The sequence below is a fragment of the Anabrus simplex genome, chromosome 1, assembly GCF_040414725.1.
Source record: "Anabrus simplex isolate iqAnaSimp1 chromosome 1, ASM4041472v1, whole genome shotgun sequence".
NCBI lineage: Eukaryota > Metazoa > Arthropoda > Insecta > Orthoptera > Tettigoniidae > Anabrus > Anabrus simplex.
In genome coordinates, this window is record NC_090265.1 from 665,818,718 (window position 1) to 665,843,893 (window position 25,176).

The following is a 25,176-nucleotide window of genomic DNA, read 5'->3' on the forward strand; positions in this document are numbered from 1 at the left end:
TTATTGAAAGTGTAAGTCAGTTGGAATTGGAGTGGTGTTGATATTTCATGTTTTCTTATATATATATATAAGTGATATGAGTAAAGAAGTGGAATCAGAGATAAGGCTTTCTGCAGATGATGTTATTCTCTATAGAGCAATAAATCATTTACAAGATTGTGAGCAACTGCAAAATTACCTCGATAATGTTATGAGATGGACAACAGGCAATGGTATGGTGATAAACGGGTTAAAATTCATGTTGTAAGTTTCACAAATAGGAAGAGTCCTCTCAGTTTTAATTAGTGTGTTGATGGAGTGAAAGTTCATTATGGGGATTACTGTAAGTACATAGGTGTTAATATAAGGAAAGATCTTCATTGGGGTAGGTGTTTAGGTGTTGTAGTAAGGATGTAAAGTATGGTTCCAGTGTATGGGACCCTCACCAATATTACTTGATTCAAGAACTGAGAAAATCCAAAGAAAAGCAGCTCTATTTGTTCTGGGTGATTTTCAACAAAAGAGTAGCATTACAAAATATTGCAAAGTTGGGGCTGGGAAGATTTGGAAGAAAGGAGACAAGCTGCTCGACTAAGTGGTATGTTGATATAGATGTTGATTCCCATGGGGAACTTGTAATATTTGTCCCGAATGAGTCAATTTATAACACCAATATAATTGGTCTGTTATTGGACATTATAAATTTTCCAGCTAGCTCATTCCTGATTGCCAGCATTTCACCCCAGTGTGCTAAGTTGGGCTCATCAGTTGTTAAATAGCACACCTTCCAAGACGCATGGCTAGTGTGTACTGTGGAGGCCACTGCATAGGCTACTTGGAGCCACCAGCAGTGCCAATGCACTATGAGAGACTCTGTCTCATCATTAAAAAAAAATATATATATATATTATGCCTGCGTGGCCATCAGATGATATGGATGTTGATTCCCATAGGGAGCCTGAAATATTTGTCCCGAATGAGTACATTTTTTAATACCAATATAATTGGTCCATTATTGGACATTATAAATTTTCGAGCTAACTCATTCTTGGTTGCCAGCATTTCGCCCCAGTGTGCTAAGTTGGGATCATCACTTGGTAAATAGCACACCTACCAAGATGCATGGCTAGTGCATACCGTGGAGGCTGCTGCTTAGGCTATTTGGAGCCACCGGCAGTGCCAATGCTGTATGAGAGACTCTGTATCGTCATTAAAAATATATATCTGATGGCCAGGCAGGCATATGCGTCGGGATGTGGGAAGATGGTGATAATGAGGTAGGGAGAGTGTGAAATCCGATGTTGGTACATAGGCTACTCCTATCGAATAACATCAAGGGGTCTGTCCAAGTCTTAATGTCTCCATTCGACAAACAAATCACTATCAACAGTGTCATATGCCCTCACTCCATATGAACACTGTGGACAGACTTAGAATTGAATCCAGGCTTTTGGCATTCAATATTATGATTGTAAATTGTATACCAGCACCTTTACTACCCTGCCAGCCAACATTCTGATGGTGAAAACGTTCCACCATCGGGACTCTAACGGACTAACCACAATGTCAAACCATATAGACTTGACTCTTTAACGTTCATGGCTGCTAGAGGGGCTATCCACTGATGTGAGGGCATTCCATTTCTGACAAGAAGGAACATGTGGTATCGGCATGATGAGTGCCGTGCTCATGGTGCAGATTCTCATGACAAATGATTGATAGACTGGGTGGAAGGGACCTGTAAACTGGTCAACCTGTTCCCTTGATTTGGCATCATTTGACTTGTTTTTTCATGGGGAAAGCCAAAAGATGCTGCCTAATATGACCTACTAACTTAACTGGAAAACAAGAAACGTATTGAAGCAGCTTGTACTGACATTTCATGTGAAATGCAATAACATGTACAAAGCAAATGGATGTGTGGTTTGGGTCACATAGCTGTCAAACATACATTCGGGGGTTTGAATCCCACTGTCGGAAGCCTTGAAGGTGGTTTTCTGCGGTTTCCCATTTTCATACCAGGGAAATTCTGAGGCTGTAGCATAATCAAGGCCACATTCACTCTCTTCCCACTCCTAGTCCTTTCCTATCCCATCGTCGCCATAAGACTTATCTGTGTTGGTGCAACATAAAGCAAAGTGTAGAAAGCTAAATCATGAGCAGGGATCTTTGGGTGAAAGACTGGGCAGTTTGTTGTTGCTAATTGAAGAGAAGTGGTGAACATGAACATATGGTCAAGGTAGGCACAACTGATTTCAAATAACATCAACACCAGCGAGAAATCTACAAATGGTGTGTGATAACCGAGTGGCATAGTACTGGCTTCTCACCAAGGCAGTATTGGTTTGAATCTTGGGCAATGCATGTGAGACTTTTTAATTGAAAAGTTACTTCACTGTGGTTTGGAATCCGCATAAAAATGGATGTTCAGTGGCTATAGTCATGTTACCAACAGTCAGTGCAAAACTAAAATTCACTTCAATTTGAAAGCCTATGAAAGTACGAAGAACTTAAGTTCGTGAACATGGAAGGATTTGGCATCCATTAATGAAACATGATAAATGTGAAAGATCACAAAAATATATACCAATTTACAAATAAAAGCTAAGCTTTTGTGACGAATGGCCTGTTCGTACAGCTGAAATAGAAGTGGAAGCCTGCTATTGTAGAATGATGTGTACTCTGGGTTAATGAATAAAAGATTATTAATTTTGGTGGAGGGAATATATTCTTTAGGTAAATTCAGTAGAAAAGATGAGATGAGTTTAAAATTTGAGTAGTTGTATATTGAGGAACAGGGGAGTGATGAAATATCCTCAGATCGAAATGTAGAAGATCTATATATGGGTTGTGTAAATAATAACCCCTCCCCCATGGTCTGGTAGCTTGACATGGTGGGGAGGCTTGCGTGCCTCAGTGATCCCAAGAGCGATGCCGGTGGGAGCTTCGGCTCCTGGCAGGGTCACCCTTGCCGGTAAGGTCGAGGGTGAGGGGCCGGACTAAATGACAGACCTTCAGCTGTAGGTCCTGCAGGAAGAAAATCTTTGTCTCAGGGAGTAGTGAATGAGAACACCATCAGTCCTGAACTCGCAGCATGGCAGGGGCAGAGGCCAAAAGAGGGCAGCACCCTCAATGCCCTATAGGCACTGTGGGCCCATATCTTACATGCCCGAAATAACTTCCATGAAAAGTCAAAACGAGACATACACCGGACTGCTGAACCCGATGGCAACATGGTGAGGAAAAAGGATTATGAGATTTGGAACATGGAATATATGAGGATTAGCTGGAAAGGAGAATGAACTAGTGGCAGAATTCGAGAGAGCAAGACTTGTAGTGCTGGCACTGACAGAGACAAAAAGGAAAGGTCAAGGGGTGGATACAATGGTGAACGATCATGTACCCATTTATAGTGGAGTTAGCATCAGACTAAGGGCCAAATCAGGAGTAGCACTACTGATCCACAAGAACTTCAGAAACAAGATTCAAGAATGGAAATTCCACACGGATAGGATTCTAATGGTCAGCATACGATTAGATCCTGATATAGAGCTGATGACGCTTATTGTGGTTTACGGAGTGAACGATGATGTAAGAAAGGAGGAGAAGGATAGGTTCCACGAAAAGCTCCAGAATGTGGTGGATGACACTCGAGGGGAAATCATTGTATTAGAAGATCTCAACGGCAGAGTCGGAAACCAGCCAGAGGAAAGTGGCGGAGATGTTGGCCGGCATGGTGGTGAACACGTGGTTAACAAAAATGGTGAGAGGATTGTTGATTTCTGCGTTGCCAATAATCTCGTTGCAGTGAACACCATGTTCCCACATAACATGATACAATTGTACACGAGGTAGGAACCCAGCCGAGATGAGCGCTCCATCATAGATTATGTGTTAGTGAAGAGAGATCACCTCCAGAGGGTGACAGATTGTTGAGTATACCGTGGCTACGAAATAGGAAGTGACCATTTGCTCTTGATAACAACAATGGAAACAACAGCAAAGGTAAATAGGAAACAACCTAAGAACAAGAAGCAAGAAAAGATTAAGGTGTACAAGTTAAGAGAGAACAAGGAGGTACAGGAGCAGTTCACACAGGAAGTGGAGGAGGAGTGTCAGAGGATAGAGGAGAGGATCGAGGAAATGGACCTGGAGGGAAAGTGGAACATGTTCAAGAAGATACTATTAGAAGTGGCAAGTAAAGTATGTGGAACAACAAAGGTGGGGTAGTACAAGAAAAGAACAAGCTGGTGGAATGATGATATCAAGGAAGAAGTAAGAAAGAAAAAGGAAATATGGAAGAAATACTTAAGAAGCAAGGATGCTGAGAATCATGAGATGTATAAGGAACAAAGAAGAAAGGTTAAAGACCTAGTGAAAATAGCAAAAAGACAGTCTTGGGAAGAATTCGGACAAAGAATGGAGAAAAATTATAAAGAGAACCAGAAGCTGTTCTATAGAGCACTGAAAAACATGAGAAAGGAGAAACAATGCCCTCTAAAGTTTATAAAAGATAAGGAAGGGAAAATCTTTACAGAAGAGAAAGAAATAATGGAGAGATGAAAAGAATATTTTAATGATTTACTGAATGGAAATGAGAATGAAGACAGCCCATGGTCACATGAGGAAAGAGAGGAGACGGGGAGAGAAGGAGAACAAGAAGAAGGAGGGGACTTAAGGATAAATGAAATGCAGTTGGCTATTAAACAACTCAAGAATGGGAAGGCCCAAGGACATGATGGAATCATCCCAGAAATGATTAAGAACTTGGGAAAGAAAGCAGAAGACTTTCTATTCAAGATTATGATGGAGGCCTGGAGAACAAAAAAGGTACCTAGGGATTGGGAGGTAGCAGTCATCATCCCCATCTTTAAGAAAGGAGACAATCGAGAGTGCAGTAATCATTGTGGCATATCCTTGTTATCAGTGCCTGGGAAGGTCTTCTCAAAGATCCTGGAGACTAGATTAAGAAAGGAGGTAGAGGCTAAACTTGAAGAAGCCCAGTGTGGCTTCCGCCCAAATAGAAGCACGCAAGATCTCATATTTACTGTTAGGATGGCCAGTGCAAAGCTACTGGAGAAGAACAAGACCCTTCATGCTGCCTTTATTGACCTGAAACAGGCATTTGACTGAGTCCCGAGGTCCAAACTCTGAAAAGTTCTAAAGGAGTACGGAGTTAGCAAGTCACTTTGCAGTTCAATCATGAGTCTGTATAAGAACTGTTGGAATTACGTGTGGACAGGAAATGTGAGGTCAGCAGAGTTCACTACGAAACAAGGAGTCCGGCAAGGCTGCAGTCTTAGCCCTCTTCTTTTCATCGTGTACCTCGACCAAATTCTGAAGCTGTTTTATGAGATAAGAAATTGACAGTCGGAAATTACCTCATGCGGCCAGTATGATTTTCTGACCTGGCATTTGCTGATGACCTGATTGTTGTTGCCTCCAGTGAACAAAACCTGCAACACAACATCAATGTATGGGTGGAAGAGCTTAAGAAAAAAGGTATGGAGGTGAATGTAGACAAGACAACGACTATGGTTATCAGCAGGAATGAGGAGAAACACTGTATCATGGTCGATAGTAAACCATTAGAACAAGTCATCAAGTTCAAGTATCTTGGCTCAATCATCAGCTCAGACGGGAAGATGGAGGAGGAAATAACAGAAAGAATAGGAACAGCAGGGGGCTTCTTGTAATGCCATCCGAACAAACTTCCTCAACAAGGAGATCTCAAAGGGCACAAAATTAGCCGTTTACAAATCCCACATTGACCTATGGCTGCGAATCCTGGGCGCTAACAGAAAGAACCAAGAGCAGAATCCAGGCGGCAGAGATGAGGTACCTCCGGAAAGTAGAGGACAAAACCAGAAGAGACAGGATCAGGAATACAGCCATCTGGAAAGTATTGAATATGAAGCCACTGGAGAAAATCATCCAAGAATATCAATTGAGATGGTTTGGCCATGTCCACCGAATGTCAACAGCAGCTTGCTGAGGTTAATGAGCGAAGTGAGAGTGGAAGGAAGGAAGGCTCGAGGAAGACCATGGAAGGCATGGGAGGAGGGGATTAGAGAAGCACTGCAGGAGAGGGAACTCCCTGTATGAGAGGCTGTTGCCATTACCAGAGATAGTAGTAGATGGAGATCTCTCGTATCCTCGACACCTCATGGTACAAGAGGACCGGATTAAGTAAGTAAAATAAAGTAAATAATTACCCATTTGTAGACTGCAGTGATGATGACGATGATGTTTCTTGTTCTAGGATCTGCCTTAATTAAGGCCACGGCCGCTTCCTTGCCAATCTTAGCCTTTTCCTATCCTAACGTTGCCATAAGATCTATCTGTGTCAATGCGATGTAAAGCAGCTTGCAAAAAAAAAAAGTAGTTGCTTCATTGTTATTACTTAAATGCTTCAATGAAAATTTCAATTGATGTGAGTAATTTATATGATACACTTACCTATATGTTAGCAGTTATGATGTACAGTCATTATATTTTTTAAAAATGAGTTTCTGAGTTTTATCTCGTCCACCAATTTTACTTAACATGAATAGCAGTAAGAAATTAGTGAAACCAGAAATAATTAAGTATCCTGATATGAAGAGATTTGTAATAAGTTATTAAATCCAATTTGCTAACAATATAGGTCGGGAATTTTCCTGCCTTATACCCTTTCTTCTTGGTTAACAATGCTAGTTGATTTATTTATTGTCTGTGATGTATGAAGTGTAATCATTCCTTTTCTTTTTCCTCTAGGATGTGAATAATACTGAAGAAATCAATTTTGATTTCATCAAGTGTGAACCAGTATCAAAGGATGAACCAGAAGAAGCTGAACTGTCAGTAAGTACATATTTGAACTGCTGAAGAAGGTCTGGTGTTGTAGTAAAACTTCCTTGTTTTTGTAAGTTATGAACATTTATAATAAATGTGTGTAAATACAGTAAGTGGCTGTCAGCTTGCCCTCCCATTCCTGATTTGATATTGTAAAAGAATGCTATGTGACTAGAAGTAGAGTATTGTGACTAAGATGATGGATTCAGGTCCAGAAACATTTTCAACTACCCAGGACTTTTTTTTGAATTTTTCTTAACAAATACATCTTTAAAAAAACTGACACTTTTTCATCCTCAAATGTGTCTGCTATTGGGAAGTTTTACTGTACTTGCATACATAGATGGAACCAAACATTGAAAGAACTTAAGCAATTTGCCTGTGTAGTTGAGGATATTGCTATACACATTTTGGGATTGCAGAAATATATCCTTGAGCTGGGTATTGAACTGCAGATCTATCAACACAAGCTGGAAGTAATGAGGGAACATTCTCTGCCAAAATCAAGAAAGGTCTAATAAGTAAACTTAAATCCATTTTTAACCCTTCAAATTTCTAAAACCTCTTCGAAGAAAGATTGGCTGACAGGCTGGTAAGGCAACACTGCTGTTGCAGGGCCAGACTGCCAACCTTTTCCTCCTCCTTTTTCTCTCGATACCTCATTGCCTTTGCACTTGGCACAAAAGGCAGGAGTGCGTGTACCTGAGGAGTTATGTTTGGCCAGGCCTACTCTAGTATGTTGCTCATTGTATTTACTCTAGTAGGTATTGTATACAGCATATTATGAAGATCAGTAATTGTGACATAAATTTGAAAGGAAAGGCTTTCAAATCACAGAAAACATAATTTTACTTATTAGTTACATATTCAGTTCAATACTGCAGTGTTTCTTTCAGATTCAAATGTTTGCTGTCTCAGCCTTCTTTTTCAAACTGGAAAAGTGCTCATTCACAAATTTTAGTATTGGAATAAGATGGGCAAGCAAAATTTAAACACTTAATTCAGCTGCAGAGAAACTAAAACTTACTGATCACTTCAAGATTATTATTTCTTTAATAAGCTGTATGTGTTCAGACCTGTTGGCATAAGGATAACTAGATGTAAGTAAGTAACATGTATTTTTATGATTTAGAGACATTTTATTTTTTTAAAATTCTTTAAAATAATGTTTGTGGCCTGGGCTCTGTGTTTCATTGATGGGCCCTGTTGATATTTATATTACCTTTTACTAATTTTCTTATTATGTAGTGACATTTCACTGTTCTTAGTAGAGTATTCCAGTATTTTATATCATTTTTAAAGCTCATGTTCACTATAATAATCTGTTTACAGGATGACAACGATGAATCCGATTCTGAAGATCAGCAGACAAGTTATGATCCTGATCCTCTTATCAAAGAGCAATCAGGGTGAGTATAATTTATATTCTATAATTATACTTTAACATTTCATGTCTGGCTCCATGGCTAAATGGTTAGCGTGCTGGCCTTTGGTCACAGGGGTCCCGGGTTCGATTTCTGGCAAGGTTGGGAATTTTAACCACCATTGGTTAATTTCGCTGGCATGGGGGCTGGGTGTTTGTGTCGTCGTCTTCATCATCATTTCATCCTCATCACGATGCACAGGTCGCCTACGGGAGTCAAATCAAAAGACTTGCACCTGGCAAGCTTGTCCTCGGACACTCTCGGCACTAAAAGCCGTACGCCATTTCATTTCATTTCATTTCAACAGCCTGAATGAAATTTCATTCAAACATTCTGCTGCAGAATGCATAAATACTATATAAACTGTGGGTTGTAAAAATTTTCTCCTTAATTACCCCTCAGAGACAAAGAAAAAAAAGTAAAGATGAAATTCTGTATTTAATATACCTGTAATACACACGTGTTTTCAAGACAGCATTTTCGTATAAGAAATGGGATTTACAATTTACAAAATATACATTTAATGTTAACCTAGTCAATACTGACAATACCACATTTTGTGGTTAAATATTTATAAACGATAGAAAGGTCATGAACATGTTTTGCCCTTCTTAATGGGCATCATCAGCACAATGGCTAACCTTAAAACAAATAATTACCACTAAGAACGTTTACAATTATTGGTCATATAAAATTGGAATGAGATGTTGTGATGTTAAAAGTTATTTTCAATATCATGATTAGAAAGTTTGACGTGAATGTTACAAACACATGTTAAAACTATTGTAGTACATTTTTACAATATTGTCTAAAAATATATATATATCAGCATTCATCTGGAATTGAAATGGATCATCTTCTTTTAATTTTTGGTGAAAGTCAATGTTATTGTCGTGTTCACCACCAAGCAGATTTGAAGAAAAAGATATGTATGAAACATATGTTCCTATTGTAAAAATTAGGTCAGGAATGAACAATTGGTATTATTTCTTGAGTTAAATTGGTTAAAACACTTTCAGGTGAGAATACGTTGAAATGGAATATACGTTGAAAATTTATCCGATGTACAAGTTGGAATAGTTAAAGCTATAACAGTAGCCTTCCAGATTGTTATGTAAATCTCATGGTTAGAACTGCAAAGAAATATAAAAACGTATTTAATGTGTATGTATAAAATAATGTATGTGATTGTACAGTGTTATGGGTTACGTAAAAATGGATACTTACTCGAATGCCGTGGAGTGTCTATCTTGTTCTGTTATTAGCATTAGTTTGACTGGTGTTCCTGCTGCGCGTATTGTATGAATGTGGCAGAGGGAGGGGAGCGGGTTGAGGGAGGGAAGAATTGGGCGGAGTAATATGTATTGGTATTGGTACGGAAGGGGGATTATTTGGAGGGGGAATTGTAGGTTTAGTATTCGGGGGGGATGAGTGGAGTTGTTCAATTGACACCTTTTAATGTATGCAGAATTTTCTTTTGATTTGGAATAACTGTTTTCAATAACTTAGGTATTAATGTGTATAAAGAACTCTTAATCTCCGTGTCATCATTAAGGTTGCGATCTTTATTAAATGTTTTGTCCAGATAAATATAAATATTTTCTAATTCATTTAGTAGTTTTCCCTTTTTAGTATTCTTTATTATTGTCAGATCTTTTCCTGTTGAGGTAAAATGGTGGCCCGTTTCCTTCGTGTGTGTACTCATAGCGGAATATTTGTTATGTTTGTCGGCATTGAAATGTTCATTATATCTTGTAATAAAACTTCGTCCAGTCTGGACAACGTATGAATAACCACACTGCGAACACGTCAACCGGTATACCCTTGAACCTGAATATTTGCTGTTATTATTATTATTTATTTTATTATAATTGAAAAATATGTTCTGTGTAGTATTGGTTGTTCTGTAAGCTACGTTTATATTATACTTGTTTAAGGTATTAGTAATTTGGTAGATAGTTGGGCTATTATATGTGAAAACGGCATATTTATTTCTGTTAGGGCTATCTGGTTTGAGGTTAGTGGATAGCTTGTTTTTGATTTTATATATCAGACGGTTTATCATTTCAATCTTATATCCATTGGTTACTGCAAGATTTCTTATATAATTTAATTCAGTTCTCAAATTTATGGGAGGTAAGGGGATTCTTAAGGCTCGATATATCAGGCTGTAAAAAGATGCCTGTTTTTGTGATCCAGGATGTAATGAAGAATTATTTATTGTAATTGACGAGTGTGTAGGTTTTCTGTGAATTTGATATTCAAAGGAGTTGTTAGATCGGGTAACTTTTATATCCAAAAAATTTAAGGAGCCTCCATCTTCATCTTCTTTTGTAAAATTTACGGTGGGGTTGATCTTGTTTAATTTATCTAATATTTCATTACTACTGGTGACATTCTTGTCAGTTATGACAAATGTGTTATCCACAAACCATAACCATAAACTAATTCCTTTTATGTTGGTTTTAATTTTTGTGTGCTCAATCGTGTCCATATACAGTAGATATCGGCTAGGATACCCGAAATAGGGTCTCCCATCTCCAAGCCATTCTGTTTGTAAATTCTACCATTAAACATGAAATAGTTATTATCTAATGTAAATTTTAATATAGTCATAAATTCTTCGATCTCCATTTTGCTGAGGTTACTGTATTTACTGATATTGTTGTATATAATATCAATAGTGTCTTTAATCGGAATATTTGAAAACATGTTAACTACATCGTAAGCACACATTATATGATGATTATATGATGGGATTGTAAGTTTTCACATATAATAGCCAAACTATCCACCAAATTACTAATACCTTCAACAAGTTTAATATAAACGTAGCTTACAGAACAACCAATACTATACAGAACACATTTTTCAATTATAATAAAATAAATAATAATAATAATAACAGCAAATATTCAGGTTCAGGTGTATACAGGTTGACGTGTTCGCAGTGTGGTTATCCATACGTTGGCCAGACTGGACGAAGTTTTATTACAAGATATAATGAACATTTCAATGCCGACAAACATAACAAATATTCCGCTATGAGTACACACATGAAGGAAACAGGCCACCATTTTACCTCAATAGAAAAAGATCTGACAATAATAAAGAATACTAAAAAGGGAAAACTACTAAATGAATTAGAAAATATTTATATTTACCTGGACAAAACATTTAATAAAGATCGCAACCTTAATGACAACACGGAGATTAAGAGTTCTTTATACACATTAATACCTAAGTTATTGAAAACAGTTATTCCAAATCAAGGGAAAATTCTGCATACATTTAAAGTTATCAATTCAACAACTCCACTTATCCCCCCCGAATACTAAACGTACAATTCTTCCTCCAAATAATCCCCCTTCCGTACCAATACCAATACATATTACTCCGCCCAATTCTTCCCTCCCTCAACCCGCTCCCCTCCCTCCGCCACACCCATACAATACGCATAGCAGGAACGCCAGTCAGACTAACGCTAATAACAGAGCAAGATAGACACTCCAGGCATTCGAGTAAGTATCAATTTTTACGTAACCCTTAACACTGTACAATCACATACATTATTTATACATACACATTAAATACATTTTTATATTTCTTTGCAGTTCTAACCATTGAGATTTACACAACAATCTGGAAGACTACTGTTATAGCATTAACTATTCCAACTTGTACATCAGATAAATTTTCAACGTATATTCCATTTCAACGTATTCTCACCTGAAAGTGTTTTAACCAATTTAACTCAAGAAATAACACCAATTGTTCATTCCTGACCTAATTTTTACAATAGGAACATACGTTTTATACATATCTTTTTCTTCAAATCTGCTTGGTGGTGAACACGACAATAACATTGACTTTCATCAAAAATTAAAAGAAGATGATCCATTTCAATTCCAGACGAATGCCGATATATATATTTTTAGACAATATTGTAAAAATGTACTACAATAGTTTTAACATGTGTTTGTAATATTCACGTCAAACTTTCTAATCATGATATTGAAAATAACTTTTAACATCACAACATCTCATTCCAATTTTATATGACCAATAATTGTAAACGTTCTTAGTTGTAATTATTTATTTTAAGGTTATCCATTGTGCTGATAATGCCCATTAAGAAGGGCGAAACATGTTCACAACCTTTCTATCGTTTATAAATATTTAACCACAAAATGTGGTATTGTAAGTATTGACTAGGTTAACATTAAATTTATATTTTGTAAATTGTATGTAATCATTATCATCAATACAGACCAAAAATGAGATTAATAACTTGTAATAAGAAATGGGAGCTATAAAGATTGGAGAAGTTTGTTGTCTTTGCTTATGTTTATCCTTAGGGTTCCCAACTGTGATAAGTTATTCTTCTTGCTGTGACCATTGGTAGATGTTCATTTTTTTGTCTACTAGAGGTCTGCAAACTATCCAGTTTGTTCACTCATGCTCATTCACCGGTTGACCTATTTCGGTCGACTTTGAGCGGGTTGGCTATCCCCATGCAGTGAAAGGTAAGGTTGCTGATGAGCCTACCAACAGTATCAGTGAAGTTACAAGCTTGAAAGGAGCGAGGAAAGGAGAGTTGCTACCTATAAAATTTTAGATACATGCAAATATTATAATGAAATATGTATAGTTGGATGAATCAAGGGAATGTCACTTACTTGGGGTTAAGCGAGCTTGCTTTGTCACTAATTAGGTTTCTGAACTGAAATTTCTTTCCCTTGCTGTGTTGGAGACTGGAATGGGCAATGTTTCTTTGCTAGCAGTGTAAGTCTTGGATATTCTGTACTGTTATTTCTTAATAATGCAATGGGATTGTCATCACAGAAGTGATCCTTTAATAATTAAATATCAACTTTATATTTGAAGATAGTTTCACATCTGTACCATCATGCTATTCCAAAAAGGAAACAAAAGACTTTGTGTTTGGCGGCATTGATGGTCGTCTGATATGCTGGCAATTCTTCCATTATGAATATATTTGTCTTGAAAAATATGTCTAAGCGTTGTGTTTAGACAGCTTTAACAATATTTGTCACTTCATCGGTTACAAAGATAATTGTTATTATGTTCAAGATATCACTCATCTAGGGGAAAAGACAGATAAGTAAATTATTTTTTCATTTTTGCTGTAACCTAGTAAGGTCAATACTCTCTATCCTTTGACACTAACAAAGTAAGTAATTTTGTCATAATATTGAAAAATAGCTAACTTTTACTTCTGGATTATTAAAAAATGCTAAACAGTTCCCTGTAAGAACCAGATAAGTTGAGTTAATATTCTGAATATTGTTATTCTTGTTATTGTGGATGTGGGCATTATCATCTTGTAAATGAATTATTTGCAGTAAATTTACACAGCTTCTTCTGTTAAAGAGAAACTGTTAAATCTTTCTAGCTAACAGCACACAAATATGACTTACACACTTTGTTTTTTTTACTGGTCCACATAAGACAATAATGCCTGGTTAATATAGGAAAAGTCAGTTTCTGTCACGACCCAAAGCAGATACTTCATTCATTTTTTGAATTAAACAAAATCCAACCAAAACCATTATTTAAAGATGTTTCATATAATACAAAATGGTGAATCAGCAATTTCATATTGTTTAAAAACTTTAATTTTTTTACATATCTTGTTTTTCCTGGGGATGAGTGATATATTCCCTGCTCTGATAGCTTCTCTTCTATATCCTCCCATATGTGTGCACCTGTTTCTGTTTTGGCAATAAATTTGGTAGTAATGAGGGCATGATATTTAAGCTTCTAGCCTTCATCAATAAGGTGAACGATAATACAAAAACGTAATGTATTTTCTTGTTTGGATCTGTCCACATATCTGTTGTACATACACAAGCACCATTCTCTGCAGCACAAACCATTTCAGGGATCATTTTAGCTTGTACATTTGGCAGCATGCTCTTTGATTTTCGTGAAATTGTTGTTGGGGAAGTGGTGTGTGTGTGTGTGTGGGGTGGGGGGGAAAAATATGAGCAATGGCTATTTGCCCATAATCTATGCAGTGTTCTAATTGATATGTGTTACTGTATTTGATGGACACAATGCTTTAGGCCACATTTTATACTCGTGTGTTTTCAAAGGTGAGGTAATGAGACACTCATCCTTCATGTTGACCATCGCAGCTGTTACTTCAACAAATAAGTTTTCCAACACTTTACTTTTCATCCCTTATTTTATTTGAGATTCATATTCCTTCCTCTCAAGTTTTGTTTTTACCAAGTCTTTCAACTCCTGTTCCATGTTTGCAGCATATGTCCAGCAACTGTGAATGTGAAACAGTATGACCGAAAGTGGTGTGTTCGCTCAGGCAGTCTAGCGCCAAGCGGTTGGACAGGTCACATATTACAGCAGAGGAAGATTTAACTACACGGCTACCTTTGCTCGACTGACCAGAAACTGGGAATGCAGAACTTTATTTTTTACCTTTTTTGGTCACTTGCTCTTATCAGACATCTTGATACTCGTCTGTCAAGTGTTGAAAGTATTGTATTTTCTGTGTCTGTGGGAGCTGAGTATGAAGATTTCCTCACTAGCCCCTTTGAGAACCAAGTTAGTTGGTTTTTATTTATTCAATAAGTAAGAAAAGAAAGTTTTGCAAACTAATCTCAATTTAGACTATACTTCAGTGACATGAGAATTTATAATTGGATGCTATAGAGATAGTACCTTATACACAAGCACTTTATAATTATTGATGATTGATCACTTGATTGATTTATTGATTCTTTTTAATGTTTTGATGCTTAAATTATGAAGATGTTGGAAAAGAAAGAGAAAGGCTATGAAAGACGTGAAAATATTTGACTATATGAATAATGTGCATCAGGGAGATAATCATTTTCTTCTTCTTTTTCTGCTTCTGCTTCTATCAAGATGTGGATGCACTGGTGGATCTTAAACATCTTGTGGACAGACCATTTAAAAAATGAAGAAAGTACTCCAGAGCTCATTAAAAAAAACCCAGGCTAACGGCAATGAATGAGTCACATTATGACTTCTTAACTTTCATATATATTACCAATATTTTAATTTCAATTCAGTGATAAAACAGCGAAGGAAATTGATTCCACGTAACTAGCTGTAGTATCCTTCGTGGACAGAACAGCTTATAGAATGTTCAAAGTTATCTAACTCCCCAGCTGTTTTCTGCCAGTATTCAGGCATGCTGTTTTACTCTGGGCGCAGCAGCAATCCCATCTATCGGAGATAAGTGGCAGCAGAAGAGACATATAACATCACAACAGCACAACAAGGGTCAATGTAATGTTATTGTTGATCATTTTATGAGCTTTTGATATTGTAGGCCTACACATTTAGTTTTCTTCCGACTCAGTGATACTAGGGCATCTAATGTAAAAGGAGCCCTTCCTTCTTTCATGGCTCTCTCTTGTCTTATTCTTCAAGCGATTGTTCCTTTATGATTTTTTCTCATTTTTGATAATGATCTTCACAATTTTCCTTTTTAATATGGAACGATGACCACGTAGTTTTATACCTTAAGACAAACATGATGAAAACCATTGCCAGTTAACATGATGGAAAGGTATTTCCATGTTAGCGATGCTTGGCATTGACATGAACTAAGCAACAAAAGTCTAAATTAATTCTATTAACTGTTCTCATGTAGTACTTTTTGATAGGACCAATAACATAGGTATTTAAAAATACATTTTAGGCACCTTCCTCTAAACTACCATTTCTTCCAGCATTAATCAAATTATTGATAACCTGGATTAGTGCTTTATTCCCTGACTTTACATACTGATTTTCATTAAATTCTGTTCCCCATTTTCTTGTGGTTTGGCTTTGATATGGACTTACCAACAAAAATCAAAATTCATTAATATCTCTGTTATCATAGCCTGTATGGTAAAAATGTATGATGTAAGTGATTGGAAATGTAATTCTATATAACTTTTCATTAAATTATTTTCAGCTATTTTCTTGTGATGTGCATACATAACATTCATTCATTCATACAGAGATGATGGAAAATTAAAAAGTTGTTATCTTGGATATGACCAATACAGAAACACCATTCTTTTAAAATTCTGAGCAATGTACAGACAAAACTCGTATTATATATATATATATATATATATATATATATATATATATATATATATATATTGTGCCATTTCACAGTTCTTTATGTGAACTGGTGGGAACAAAGATGGAGTTCTGGCTATCAAAATGTCAATGTGAAAACATCTAACGTCAATATGGACGGAAATGTGGATCTTTTCATCAGGTGGTTACCGAAAGAACCATACCTAGAAGGCGCAGGAAAAGAATGACAAATGGACATTATTTAAACCTATTATTAGAACAAAATTTTTCTCATCATTCATTCCATAATCAGACCTTTGAGGAGCAAGAAGCCATTGACCGCAATTGAAAGAATCTGCTTATCTGGACCAAACGACGGATTTTAAAAGGAAACATAATTCGCGACAACACGCTTAACACCAATTATAGAGATTTAATCGCAGCGTGAAATTAAATACCAACAAGAAGGAGATTATCAAGATCGTAATTGAGATATGTCACGACTTGACGCAGAACATATATAAATTTGTCTGATACCGCTTAACAGCGAAAAACACATAGACTGATCAGCTGTCAAGTGCCCTTGCACTAAAAGAAATATAAAGAAACCATCCTTGCTTTCCAGGCGGAATAAATACTTAGCATTTGTCCTAGCTCATTTGAAGCTACCATATCGAAATAAATTGTACCACAACAGAACCTACATATAATAAGCATCCCAAGACATGTATTAATTGAAGGATGACCACAATGAATGACCTATTTTGTTGTTGTTCTGTTCCATACATGAGAGACTCCATTATGATGTTGTAAAAAATTCAGGGCAGCGCTACTTGGACCATGGCGAGGCAATTCGATGTTGATCAGCCCGGATGACTGGTAACCAGCTGTGAGGAGCTACGATGAACCCAAACACTCGTTAAAGAACCATGAAACGAGAGCCAAACCTCCGATGACCAGAGACGAGATGACAACGAGACCACTCTAAGTAAAGCTAAGTCCTTTAAAAGTCGTTTTCGTAAGTAAGAAACCTTTTCTTTCATTAGGTGAATGTTGATATATGTAGTACAGTGCGAAACCAGTGCATAGGTGAACGTCAAGATGAGGTTATAGGAAGTAGGTATTCATCTGTGTGTAACGTCAGATCCATTTGTAGGCGTAGTCACCCAGTGATATTCGATCGAAATACTTTCAATGATGTGTGATTGGAAATAGTTCGTGTTATTGCTATTATCAGTGAAGCGTAAAGTGTGAAGTTGATATTAATGCATGGGTGTGATTATATAATTGAGATTACACGGTAAGAGATCGCATTTAGGAAGTGTTTATGATGAAATATGGCATAGCATTTCTCAGAGTTGAAATGTTTTACTTGACACTATGACGGTAGGAAGTAATGTGATATTTTGAGAATATTGTGGCACGATTTGCGTTTAGTTTAACGAGTTGATGTGCATATATATTAGTGAAAGGCTTTTTCTACGTGAAGTATAAAATGATAATTGGTATATTAGAATAATGGAATAAGAATTATGGACTAATGATGGTGATATTTATTTATTTTCTTCGAGAAATTGGTCATAGTTGTCACATATGAAAAGGTGTTATTTCCAAGTGATACTTTCTGAGATTGATATTGAATCCTTGCCACTTCCAAATGATAGTTTTTAATCCTATGCATTCCCACATAGCTTAGGATACGATCTCAACACTGACAGAGTAGTGTCATTATCTATGTTTAGGATCATCTAAAGAGTCATGCTGGTAGTCATAATAATATTTAAGCCTTCACTGAATTATTTCGGATAATTTTGAGAACTCTCACAGTTTATAACCTTACTTCGGATAATATTCAAGCTACTTGACAGATCGCTGGTGACTTATTTATTCATACAAGGATTTTTAGTTGAAGATAGTCTTCCATCCAGCTAGAGTTTCCACTTGTGGTATGTTTGGTAGTAATTTAGTAAGATATGTGTGATGACGTTTCTTGCGACCAAATGCGCATTTAAGTTAATTTTTAACCATGAATTAAGGTGATATTACCTAGAGTTTATGAGTTAAGCCTTACGATAATATTATTTTTAAGAATGATTACGACTTGTAGTGGACATAGCTTAACTTACGGTGGATGATACAAAGAAATATGAGGAACTGCGAAGCATATGAATACGTAAATATGATATTTGAACTGCAAAGCATATGAATACGTACTATCTAGCCGAAGTTGTGAGAAGAATATAAATGATTTCCCTTGAAAATTTCAACTGGTATGGACACAAGCGTTTAATGCAGCCTAGAATAACATGCATTTTACTAAATGTGTAAGAGATAGGTATTAACTGACGGAATTTTGCATTTATTTGAAGAGTAATTGATCTCCAAGCAGAATAGATTCCATACTTAACTGAATTTTCATTTGATACTTCTGAGTGCGTTTAACATTTTCTTGAGAGGCTCTAATCTGAGTTACTGTAAATAGTAGTTGATATAATTTTCTTTTATTTTCATTCAACTGGATGCATCCAATATTTTCAAAGTTACTTAATTTAACGTTTATTTCTTTTCAATATCGTTCCATCTAATGTTTTTATTTTCATTTGTGTTACTCAACCTAATGTCTCCAAACTTATTAGGTGTATTTCATGTAATTGAAACTTTTAATTTTACAAATGATTCCTAGATGTCATATGATATTTCGTTTTTAATATTCAATAATTCTGAGAGGCCAAGGGACTGATAAGATGAAGTGATTGAGGTCTAGAATTCTTTTATATTTTATTAACCTCACAAGCTCAACTGTTCTTACTGTTTTGATTTAGTAATGTCATACCACTGTACACTGAATGAATGAATCAGCGGAGGTCGGATGACCTGAATTTCGAGAAACATAAGTAATGAACAGGAACTCTAAGAGCAATACAGGGTCATTTACCTTGAGTATTATGCATTTGATTGGGTTTTAAAATGAACTTTCCTTTTATTATGTGAGTTGATAGTCTAATAAATATGGAATAGTGAAACATCACAATTCTTTCAATGTCTTCTTAGGATAAGTGTTAGTTGTAAGATTGCGCTATCTTAAGTTACCGGCGATTTCTCTAGTGACTAATATGCGTATGGTACCTAACTAGATATGTGTAGGAGACGTCCTTTGACGTAGGTTAGAGCTTGCCATTAACCAACCGGCGTACTTTCTCTTGCGGAACTCATAGCCCATGAACCTTAGTCGTCAAATAATAGTTATAGCAAGAGCTAGTCTGGATCTCATGCGTCCTCACCTGGACGCAGGAAGGGTGCAATATATACACACACACACAGCGAAAAGCTGTATTTGCAAAGACAAGTTGCATGTGATTTTGAACTGCGGATTGACAAATTATTGTATCTACTGTGTGAAGTAAAACCTTCTCTTGTTTAAGATAATACACTTACTGCCAAATATTTCTAAGAAAAATGTACTTGAGGCAATTGTCCTCAAGTAAAAGAAATAGTTCAATATGGTTGTTGAGCAGGTTTTCAGCAACACTGTTGAGAACAAAATCATTTGATTGTATCGTTTGTGAAAGCAAGAGTGGGTAAAAGAGAAAATTTTAAATGACATATCGATTGTTTATAAGCATGCTATTCTTTATTTTTATTAAAATATTAGTTGTGAAGCTAGGAGATCCATTTTAACCACCCGATATCAACAGAACTGTTTTGTTCTACATCCATATATTTTTTTAAATTTCCAGACCATACTCTTCCTAGTCCGAGAATCACAGTACCAACATAACGCCAGACACATGACCATTGCTTTAATTATTTTTTTTGAAAATGACAACCATAACATAAACATTATAGAACATATATACCAAGAATCTGGTCGTTGTGCTGTTTTAAGAGGTTGATTCAATACATGCAGTTATAGAATGCCATGTTAGAAACATGGAACTCCATTGTCTGTGTTCAGAGTTATTCTGAACTATAGGTCAATTAAGACATTCAAAGTTAGTCAGTGGTACCAAAAGATGGTTTTAAATTTGAGTTTAAATCTGTCACTCTAAAATCAAATCTAAACAAAGTGCCATACTTGAAATTAAAGCATATACAATATGAAAAGGTAGTAATTCAGTGAAATACAGATCTCATTTTCAGATACTGATTTAAATGGAGTTAACATATTAGTGCACACTAACAAAAAGTCTAATTCTACTGTAAGCTTACCACATTACCACAACTGAAAGTAATTAGCACTGCAAGCTGTAAAATTGATGCAAAAATTCACTATCACTATCACTATCAGCCATATTCAATCGTTTTTACGATGTGGCCTCTTTAAGTCCAAAGCAAGGAAGGTTTTCATGAGGTCTCTCCATCTGGGACGGTCTTGAGCGATGTTCTGCCAATTGATCCCAGTAATCTTCCGGATGTCTTTATCCCATCTGTCTGGTGGTCTTCCCCTTGGTCTGAGATGATCTTTCGGACACCACTCAAGCACAAGCTTTGTCCACCTACCATCAGTTCTCCGAGCAACATGGCCTGCCCACTGCCATTTTAGGGTAAATACCCTTTCTAAAATGTCACTGACCTTCGTGACTGACCTGATGTAATCTGCTCTCTTCCTGTCTTTCTTCGTCAAGCCTAGCATGAATCGTTCCATAGCTCTTTGGGTTGTTCTGAGTTTTTGCTTAACAAACTCGCTCAATGTCCAGGTTTCACAACCATAAGTCAGTACGGGGAGAACACTCTGGTCAAAGACTATCTTCTTTAGGTGGGGTGGCATGTTGGATTTGAAGACTGAAGAATTTCTTCCGTAGGCTTGCCATCCTAGTTTGATACGTCGGAAGATTTCCGGTCTTAAGTCCCCTTTCATGTTTACAAGTTGCCCAAGATAGACAAATTCATTGACCTGTTGTAAAGTGGTGTTTCCCACATGCAGCTTTCCTGCTGGGGCCCACTTGTTAAGCATTACTTTGGTTTTAGAAAGGTTCATGGATAGTCCCACTTTTTGACAGGCTGAGACAAGATCATTTATTAGAGTTTGTAGTTCATCGATGTCGTTGGCCAAAAGTGTAATGTCGTCTGCAAACCTTAAATTGTTCAGCCTTTTCCCATTGATTTTGATTCCTGTGCTTTGCCAGTTGATTTTTGACATGGCCATTTCTAATACGGCTGAGAACAGCTTGGGAGATATGGGGTCGCCTTGCTTAACACCTCTTTGAATGGGAAAATCCGTGGTTGGCACATTGATGTTCACGAAGGCTGAAGAGGTTTCGTAGATATGCTGGAGAACTCTTATGTAGGCAGCATCGACGCCGTGTTCAGCTAAGGCTTGCATAACAGCAGCGTGGCTCACCGAGTCAAAAGCCTTTTCAAAGTCCACAAAGGCTAGACAGAGCGGCATTTGATATTCATTACTTCTGCTGATAACTTCACGAAGGGTGAGTATATGGTCGATTGTTCCAAAACCTCGGCGGAAACCTGCTTGTTCAATTGGCTGGGCAAAATCAAGCGTTGAACTGATTCTATTTGTCAGTACCTTGGTGAAAACCTTGTAAAGGACAGAAAGCAAACTAATAGGACGATAGTTTCTGATGTCGTGTATATTCCCTTTTTTGTGCAGGAGAATTATCATTGCTCTGTTCCAAGATGGAGGGATGAATGCATTGTGTAGGCAAGACGTGAATATTTTTGCCAAGTGGCTTAGAGTTTCATCACCAGCAAGTTTGAGAACGCTAACTGAAAGGTTATCGCTACCTGCGACTGATTCTTTTTTCATACTGTTTATAGCATGTCTGATCTCAGATGGGAGAACTTCCGGGACTTGGGAAATGTTGGATAAGTCAGGCAAGGACAGGTTATCATCAGCCTTCTCGTACAACTTGCTATAAAAGTTCCTGATGAACTCAAGAAGTTCTTCCCTATCAGTAATTCGTCCGTTGTCCCCATCTAATGCAATTAATTGCTTCTTCCCGATCTGTAGCTTCCTTTTAGCAGACTTCAAACTTGTTTTTTCAGATAAGCAAGTTCTCAGAGTATCTTCGTTGAATTTCTTTAAGTCGGCTTTAATTCTCTTTCTTATGGTTTTGCACAGCTCAGAGTACTGTATTTTGTCACAGTCAGACTGAATTTTCATTTCTCTCCTCCTCTTTAGCAGGTTCTTGGTATCGTCACTGAGTTTCTTATCACGAGTGTTATTCTTTTTCAACCCTCCAATTACTTCAGCCGTATCCATTAGCATTTTTGCCAGATTTTCACCAGTTGTGTCATGTAGGCTTTGTTGAAGGGCTTGATGGAATTTCTCTTTATTTTCTTCTAGATGTTTAAGATTTATTTGTTTCTTTTTCTCCCGCACTAGTTTAAGTCGATGTTCCCTAATGTTTAACTCGGCTCTAGCCCTTACTAGTCGGTGGTCACTACCAGTATTGAATCTGTTGAGGACTGATACATCTTTAATAATTTGAGGGATGTTACAGAGAACAAAATCGATCTCGTTGGTAAATTCAAAATTGGGACTTCTCCATGTCCATTTACGCCCTGGGTGTTTCTTAAAGAATGTGTTCATTATACGCATGTTGGTGTACTCGGCAAACTGGACCAATCTCTCCCCTCTCTCATTTCTCTCGTCTATCCCATAGTTTCCAATAACAGTTTCACCTGTCTTACAGGTTCCAACCTTCGCATTGAAGTCACCCATTACTATTTGAAAGTGACAGTCACTCCCCTTCTCACAGGTTTCATGTAGACTCTCATAAAAGAATTCTAACTCCTCGTCAGAGTGGCTTGATGTGGGCGCATATGCTTGCACAATGTGTATTTTGTATCTCTTAGAGAGTTTTAGAACTAATCGCGCAATTCTACTTGAAGTACCTTCTAATACAGAGACCTTGTTCACGAGATGTCGGTTGATTAGGAATCCTACTCCATTAAGCCCTCCTTCTGGTTCACCACAGTAATAGAACAAATTACCAGAATTCAAAAGGTAACACCCTTCTCCTTTACGGCGTACTTCAGATAGACCGATTACGCTCCAGTTGATCTTTCCAAGTTCATCTTCGAGCTCTTCTAATCTGTCATTGCTTAATAGAGAACGACAGTTGTACGTGCAGAGCTGGTAGGTTTGGATTTTTCCTGTGGTTGTTTCTCTTTCACGGGACATCAAAGTAGCACCCACCCGGAGATCCGATTGTGGGGCTATTTTACCTCCGGAATGTAGGAATTTCACCTTAATGTCACTCATTGTCTTTTGACTTAAAGGATGTGAAGCATAATCACCACGCCTGCTTCATTGACGGATTGGTGATCCTCCCGCACTGATCGGCTCGCCGACCCAGCTTCCCGCTGGGATTGGTTACCCGAACCTTCCGCTGGGTTGCTCGGCTTAACGGGGGCACCTCTTGTAGGTTACGTGCTTGGAGTTGGAGTGTGAGAGGCTAGAGGACTCAAACTTGCCGAGTCCTTATGTTATTGTTGCAAGATGGATTACAACGACGCATCACACTCCCATTACGCCCCCGATGCAAAAATTATGAAAATGAAAATCCACAGCCTGTTTACAGTCATTCGACCGGGTCAGGAATGGAATGAATGAAGCCCCATCTAGCGGCGAGGATAGGAATTGTGCCGGCTCCCGAAGCCTGTCACACTCTTCTGGAGCAATGATTAGTGAATGACAGATGAAATGAAGTAATATTGGAGACTTGCTGGAACAAAATATGACAGAGAAAACCGGAGTACCCGGAAAAAAGCCCACCCGCCTCCGCTTTGTGCAGCACAAATTTCACATAGAATGACCGGGAATTGAACCACAGGACCCAGCAGTGAGAGGCCAGTGCGCTGCCACTTGAGCCACATAATGATGAAGGACATTAAGTCACTTTACAAGTATTTTTCATTAGAAGACAAAGAGGTATGGAACTGTTTCCTGAAGTGAAACTTGTATCAATGATGTCAGAAATTGAGAATAATGATATATTGCAATTATTTGTTCAAATGAATATATCTGATATGAATGTTCTATGGTCTTCATCTCTGAAGTAAATCTATTTCTGTAAGCCTTTTTATTCTAAGCCCATCACTACCATCTCCCTGTGGCCTATTAATTTCCAATGTTTGGAATAGTTTGTTCATTAATATATCTTATAATTCCATAGGAACCTAATAAAGTCACAAGGTCAGCCTATGATAATAAATAGGGCATAAATTGACTGCTCTAAAATGAAATCGCTTCTACTGTAAAATGAAATAAATGGGACTTGGAACAGCCTGGTTCTGAACATCAATATATGGAATTTAATAGATTAGTTGAGAATAAAAATGACTTCTCAAGGCTTTTTTTTTCCTTGTTGAAAGTAACTCTAATTTCTGAAATCTGTTTTCAGTCACATTTCATGGTATTTCAAGGATTCAATTACAATTATCTATCAGTTTTGAAAATGTTTTATAAAGAGTATATAATGTGTAATGAAAGTAGGCATAGTAATAACTATGCTGAGTAGTTTCTCTTTTCTTTTTGTCTTATTGTGTAAGGCTACCTATTGTTGCTATTAGTGAATTTACAAAACTCTTTTTGCATAACTTCTAACTCTGTGAATGCACCTACTCATGGGCTGAACTAAGGACACATGTCTCATAGGAAATTTGTGAGGGGGCTGCTGGTAATTGTGTGTTTCAGAGTTGGCAATCCTACTGTAAAGATAATTATCTTTATTTTTTCCTCTACTTAAAGTAGCACATGCAAGGGGAAAGGTGAATAAATCTTTGGTCTTTTGCACCTGTTATTGCATAACCATTATAAACTTCCTGGTGATGTTTGTTTGTGATTATACTGTATATTCATTTATATAAGGTCATGCATATTAATCAA

At 37.1% G+C, this 25,176-nt stretch overlaps 1 protein-coding gene across 1 annotated transcript in view; it reads left to right on the plus strand.

The window, feature by feature from the left end:
* Positions 1-25,176, plus strand: part of LOC136857290 (zinc finger protein OZF) — a 113,954-nt gene that overhangs the window by 83,743 nt on the left and 5,035 nt on the right. The window contains exons 3-4 of the mRNA XM_067135827.2: positions 6,736-6,822; positions 8,146-8,222. Of these exons, the coding sequence (XP_066991928.2) occupies positions 6,736-6,822; positions 8,146-8,222 (164 nt within the window). The remainder of the gene's footprint in view (positions 1-6,735; positions 6,823-8,145; positions 8,223-25,176) is intronic.